The sequence below is a fragment of the Limulus polyphemus genome, unplaced genomic scaffold (assembly GCF_000517525.1).
Source record: "Limulus polyphemus unplaced genomic scaffold, Limulus_polyphemus-2.1.2 Scaffold278, whole genome shotgun sequence".
In the NCBI taxonomy this organism is placed as follows: Eukaryota; Metazoa; Arthropoda; class Merostomata; order Xiphosura; family Limulidae; genus Limulus; species Limulus polyphemus.
In genome coordinates, this window is record NW_013665888.1 from 119,250 (window position 1) to 126,516 (window position 7,267).

General features: G+C 30.6%; 1 protein-coding gene across 1 annotated transcript in view; it reads right to left on the reverse strand.

Annotated features, from left to right (window-relative positions):
• The window catches only part of LOC106456990 (calcium-binding mitochondrial carrier protein SCaMC-2-like), a 16,074-nt gene extending 11,163 nt beyond the window's left edge, over positions 1-4,911 (reverse strand). The window contains exons 1-2 of the mRNA XM_013916373.2: positions 4,552-4,911; positions 1,039-1,117 (exon numbers count right to left, since the gene is read on the reverse strand). Of these exons, the coding sequence (XP_013771827.2) occupies positions 1,039-1,117; positions 4,552-4,737 (265 nt within the window). The 5' untranslated portion in view covers positions 4,738-4,911. The remainder of the gene's footprint in view (positions 1-1,038; positions 1,118-4,551) is intronic.
• Positions 4,912-7,267: the final 2,356 nt, after the last annotated feature.

A 7,267-nucleotide genomic window follows, 5' to 3' on the forward strand; every position in this document is an offset into this window, starting at 1 on the left:
AGTATACACTATCTTGATCTGGTTAGAGGTTTGTGTTTTCTTGAACTGATTAACAACATGTTTTATTTTTGATCTAGCTATGAAACATAAGCACTACTTTTATCCAATTAAAAACATACTACACCCAGTTAGAAGCATGTTGATCATCATAACCACCATTAGGGAAAAAATCATTAAATTTTTCCTGATTAAAAAGCACAGGTAGTATAATGAGCTGGTTAAAAAAACATTTTGATTTGGTTGGGAAACAAATGCACACCATTGACACTGTGCACACTCAAAAGATCTTAATCTTCTTAGAGAACACAACTATCATTCTAGCCTGATTATGAAACCGGTAATAATCTTATCTAGTTTTGTATTGTCCCATATAAAATAAAAAAGCACCATATTAACTTAGGAAACATTAGCTGATTAGGAAATGTGTGTGTTACTTTAACTTGCTCAACAAATGTATTGATTAAAGCTGCTGATGAAATACAGCTATCATTCCAGTTCAGCTAGTCTTGTTATGAAAGAAAAGTACCTTATTCATCTAGTTAAGAAGCACAATATAAACCTAACCTGATTAAATTACACAATCTTAATCACCATAGTTTATTTGGATAAAAAAAAGACATTATTCTGATCTAGTTAAAAAAAGACACTATTCTAATATAGTTAAAAAAACACTATTCTGATCTAGTTAGAAAGCACATACTATTCAGCCATAGTTAAAAAGCACATACTATTCAGAGAGTTAAAAAAAGACACTATTCAGACATAGTTAAAAAGCACATACTATTCTGATGTAGCTAAAAAACAGACACTGTACTGAAGTGGTAAAAAATAAAAGCTAGGCAAATAGTGAAATATTTTAATCAATTATTCATTGATCACATTATTTGATTAATTGATTATTCCCACATAAGACTTGTATTTTTGGAATAGTCTACCCTGTGCACATTCAGTTAACTGGTAACTAAAGAAATATATTTCAATATTTAAAGTAGATAAGGAACACTTGCACTTTATTCTTGTTTGGTACAAAATGCTCACCATCTCTATTTTGGTCTACATAATGCACAAACTTGGCAAAATCCAAACTACAGCTGCTGTCCGATTTCTCCAGATATTTCTGTAACAAAGCAATACTCAGAGAAATTTAAATCAGCTATATGCCAACCTCTTGAATTATGCTAATGACACACTTCATGAAAACAAATGTCCAAGCCATGTTTAGAAAACAACAGAGATACTTAACTTTTTTGGATAAGAATTACTTTTTGTACAGTTTGTAAAACACAGTTTAATTTCATAGAACTTTAAAAGGCACTTAATTTCTGTGAAATAACTTATTGAACACAGTAATACTCAGGATAATTGTTATAACTCAAAACATACAAAGTGTAAAGTAATTATATATCTGTTTGTACTCAGTTGTGCAATTAAACCCTATTGTAAGTAATTAATGAATAGAGAAATATTTTTTCACACACACACATATATATGTACTGTATGTATACCATTAACTTTACACCACTCACATTTACTGTATTTTTCATCATCATCTCTCAAGTTGAGAATTATTTAAATGCAAGCCTAACATTTAGCATCATATTATGTGGTTTACTGTAATACGAAAACTACAAACACAATATCAACGTAGGTTTCTCAAACTGTACTTTCCCATGTAGATAATTAAAAAACACAACTAACACCCTGCTTTGCATATCAAGAGCTTGATAAACTAGGTAAAAATTTGACAATTTTTCAAGCAAGTAAAAGATTTGTTATTTATCACACATGCAAATATATAAACATAATGAAGAAGAAATTGTATAACTTCTATTCCTGGAAACAGATCTTATTTAACCTGTGTTAACTAACACTGATTGTACAACCTGTTCCTCGAAATATAAAATACTGGTAAAGCATTTAATGGAAGTGGAAGGCACACTAAGTGAAAGTTGAATCAAACAAACATTTCTTATGGAATTATTATGTACAGGTATTGATATCTAACAATTTGAACAAGTTAAACTAAATGGTTCTTGGAAATATTTGGATTAACTTGCTTTTTCTTGATTATTTCCACTATATAGCACTTGAATTACAAATACACATTAACCTTTTTTAATTCTTATTATTACTCTATTTATTTTCACAAGTATATTCAGTAGTTGAACCAGATAAAAGTATCTGTTTCATTAACATTTCTTTAGATTGAGATTTCACAAGTCAGTGAAACAGCCACTTTTCCCCCACACAAAACTTGCAAAACATTTACCCATAATCCAATACAACCAAAACTAGCTAGTTGATAGCTTTGCTACAAAGGTCACGATAGCAGATCATTATTTAAGATGCTTATGGATTGAAAAAAAAAGTACTCATACAAACAGTTACAGTTTTCTCCTACAAGTTTTATATCAGATACTGTGAACAAAGTGAGATTCTGAATGTAATCTAAGTTAATTTAATTTTTATACGCAAACACATAAGGGTAGAATTGTGCAAGTTTAACTCTTAAATTGCAAAAGTATCATGTATATGTTTAGTATTACTTCACGACTATTGCATAACGGTCATACAACATGAGCTGTGTCTACTGCTGCTCAGGATTTCTAGATTTAGATAATAAGTTGTTCATGGTAGTCAAACTGGTTTCTTGTGTAAACAACTGCATAATTGAATTATTTGAAAGTCATAAAGAATTTAATAACTAGATAAAGCTATTAGTGGTATTCATTTAAAATTTTATGTCATATTTTAAATGATGAAGGATACTAAAAATATTTGGTTTCCAATGTTTTTAGAATAACAAAAACATAATAAGACCCACATAAATTTTAATTAACAAGTTGTTGATTGATTATAATACATATGAATAATGAGGGTTTTAAAGTATATCAAATAATACCTTCCACTGTTTTCATTTTTTTGTCTCTCATAACATATCAGAGGTTTTTTTATTAATACCATTAAAATGGCAGCCAATCAAGCAAACTTAATTAAATCTGTCCTTAAAAAATTACCAATAACACAACCCCTGTAGCACACGGTTGCTGGTTTTTTTAATTTTTATTGACAATCTTATTTTTAAGTTCTCTATATCCTTCCAAACTTTTACATTGATATTAAAATTCCTGATATTTTCTTTATTTTAAATAAAAAATGAGAATTAATTTCAGTAAAAAAACACACCTTAAATGCAACTAAGATTAAAAAAGACTCAGTGGCAACAATAATGTGTTAGCATTTAAAACGTATATAAATAAAATTGGCTTTTACTAAACAATTTGAATGATTAATAATTTGTGTTGAAATGATAATATTTTTCATCATAACACAAGTTACAGTGTAGGGGAGCTTGTGGAATTAAAACTTACTGAAATTAATTTTCATCATTAGTTGAGTACCAACATATAATACTATCAGTTGTTCATATTTAAATAACTATGGTAATACATATATGGCTTTTAATTTAAGAATGATACTGAAATCCCAATGGACCATAAAACATTTTACAAAAATAATTACTTCTATACCTAAAGATATAATTTACAGTGTTCTGAAAGAAAAAAAGATCATTTGAGAACCAATTTTTGAAATAAAATATTTTATATTATGCACAAACACTTTAGCCTTGAAAAAGTGCCTTTATTGTAAGATTTGATTACATAAAACTGAAAACAGCAAAAAAAAACAGTGATACTGTAATGTTAAATTTGTTTTAAGTTTACAGAATTATAGCCCCTAATGGCTCAGATGTAAGCCTGATGGCTTATAATACTAAAAACTGGGTTTCGATACCCATACTGGGTACAGCAAAGATAGCCCATTATGTAGCTTTGTGTTTAACAACACACAACCCCATTGTGCTATGAACTTGTACAGGAGTATAGCTATCCTTGCAGACTCCACTGTGAAGGGTATGCTAAAGAGGGACCTACAGTGCTATAATAAATCAGTTAGGAAGGGGGCCTAATGAGAAAATTTGCAGAGGGGGAAGACACTCATTTTGTTCTACACATCTGAGCTAATACAAATTTTATTAAGTTACAAACAACAAATTGTTAAGTTACTATACCAAAGATAAAGCATTTTCTTATAATAGATTCTTCATTTTTAAGTTTCTTTTTTTTGAGTAATTACACAATTTTATTTTTGGCTAAAGAAAACCTTATAAGTCTAACGTATTTTAAGCAGTTTTTTTTTAAATTCATAATTATGTCTACTTACTTAAAATAAATAAAAACACTTATGATAATTTTTTTAAAACCAAAATCATCACTTAATATTTTTAGCATTACAGGCATTAAGACTAAAAGGCTGTATATATAATTATTAGTTGTTACATTTAGATTGTGTTACTTGGTAATGGGTGTTATTCCCCTGCTATTACAAAGTTTAACTTTGACTCTGAATACCAGTCTGTAGTCCCTGACTCCAACTTCCGTTCTAACTTCTAAGTGTGTAATTCTAGGTTTAATTTCAATTTAACCTCACTAGTAGTAGTAGTAAAATTTGCAAGAAATATAAATGCAAATTAAAGTATAATTATAATACCTCTATACGGTTTGGGATATGAGGTAAACCCATTCTTTGAACAGCTTCTGAAAGATCTCCAAAACCAACCCTGCCATCTTTGTCAATATCCAGATACTTGAACCTTTCCAATCGTTCTTCTTCTGAAGGGAGCCCTTGGCGATAATGTTGAGGTTGATCAAAAGAAGTATTTTGTAAGCTCGCCATGTTATTTTACCGTAGAAAATGCGACAAATTAAACAATGATTTCTATTCATTAAAAATATCTATATATATATGTGTGTGTGTGTAAAATAAAAACAGAAGCCGCCCGCCCCACACTACACAACACGTTTAAAATTAAATCCCAACACCAAAACCCCATTCAGTTTCTTAACAGCCAATCTGACCATTAATACCGGTTCACCTCGTGACTGGATGTCGCCAATCTAATGATGCAATAATCACTATATGTATTGCCATCTACTGGCATATATGCATACATATTTCAGTGAATTTTCTTTAAACAAAAACATATCTACAGTAAAATAAATCATTTTGCAAAATTTTCAGTTTGAATTTATAATAAAGAAAAAACTGTGAGCATAATAAACATGTAATATTAATTTGTTTTTGACTACTGAGACCTCTGAAGGATCGACCATAACATCCTAACAATACAGCAATATCTAACATGTAAAGTCTAAATTCAGTATTTTATTGTTATTTCACATTTTGCAACATGTCCGCTACAGTTGTATTTTAAAGAAACACTGCATTGCATTTCAAATTACACCAAAATACACGATTAATCTTAGACACAGTAATGGTCGAGACGCTATCTATGTTATCAAATTGCATGAACAACAACTCTTTCTGTGTGAACTAACTTAAATTGGTAAACTGTATTTTTTATAAATTTTTATTTGAGTCATTATACACCAGAATTATGTTTACGATTCATTACCACCAAATTATTAGTTCAATATTATGAATAAGTATGCTGCTACAGAGTAAGAAAATAGAGCTGGTTGTAAAAACAAGTAATTAACATAAAAATTGTTTCATATTTATTAAATTACTTCAATTATTATCTTCATTATTCACAAAACTATTTAGACAAGATTATTAAAAAATATTAGTTTAAAACGGAGGAATAATAATCTTAGAAAAATTACAGAAACAAGATTGGTAGCTTAAATTGAAAGTGTAATCGCAAAAAATAAACAAACAAGCTTAAGGTTTGAGATATAGTGTTGACATTATTTCCTCAAGCTACAAATCCCTATTTTGACTCCACCACAAAAAAGCTGTAATATTTAGTTAAGTCAAAATAGTGAAAATGTGTAAAAAAAAACCAACAACATTGGAACTTTGTCGTTTTTCGCTTATCGTCAGAAGATTTCTTGAAATATCAGCGAAGCAAGGAAATCTGCAACAATAAACACACTACTGGCATGGCTTGGTGGTTAGGGTACTCGGCTCGCACTCTGTATATCACGGGTTCGAAACCCGTCACTGAAAATGCTTGCCCTTTCGGCCGTGAGAGATTTACAATGTGACTGTCAATTCCACTATTCGTTGGTAAAAAGAGTAGCCCAAGAGTTGGTGGTAAGTGGTGTTTACAAGCTGTCTTCTCTCTACTCTAGTATATCACTTCAAAATTAGAGATAGCTAGCGCAGAAAACCCTCGTGCGGAGTTCAATAACCAAATAAACAAGATAAATATATATTTATTTACATCAGCGATTATGCACCTCTAATTGATCGACTGTTTGAAGTTAAGCACAAAGCTACATAATGGGCTATCTGTGCTCTGCCCACCACAGGCATCGAAACCCGGTTTCTAGCGTTGTAAGTCTGTAGACATGCCGCTGTGCCACAGGGGGGCACCTTTAATATTCAGCATGTAACTTGATTTATCCATCTGCTTATTTCGTAAGTAATAATAATAATAAATTAAGTTAATTACTTTCTAACACAAACCACGATAATAGTCCACTATGTAATATTGTACAAACGAGTATACATTTTGTAAACAAATTGTCAATGTGACGTAATCGAAAATGGGCGTTTGATTACTATACGTAGGCGGTTTCTGTAAACAATTCTGTTCTCAAGCACTTACGTCAATAGCTTAATTGGCAATGTGATATTACCAAGTATTATGCATAATACCACAGTAATCTCGTCTTGATTCATGCGCATCAACTCCCCACGTGGTGTTGCAGAGTTCCAACGACCGATTAGCTCAAGCTGAACACTTAGAACATTTTTTAAAACAAATAGAAGACTTCAACCTGATTTCTTTAACAAGGTATGTATATTGTTTATACTACGTTAGCAGTAAAAGTTTGCTTTTACTTTTAGAGGCCTTCTCATGGCATTATAAATGAAATAACGTAAAAAAAAAAGAAGGCAAACATAAAGATAAGGCTGATTCCGCTGCACTTGAGTATAGGTCATCAGGCGAATGAAATACTCAAATAAATCGAATTCAAAGGAGTTAGAAGATTCTAATAAGAAATATTCTCTGTGCACTTTGTAAAAATATACTCTGAATGATCATGAGCAATGTTCGTAACAGCGCTCGTGATAGGAAATCACACTTGCGTTGGTTAGGAAGTAAAGCAATCCTTAAACGTTATTTTATTTCAAGTTGAAACAGGTGTTAATATATATGCACCTTTGCTGAAATTTGACAGACCTCCTCGAGTTCTTTGTGGAAATATATAGTGTATGAGCTACGATAACGTAA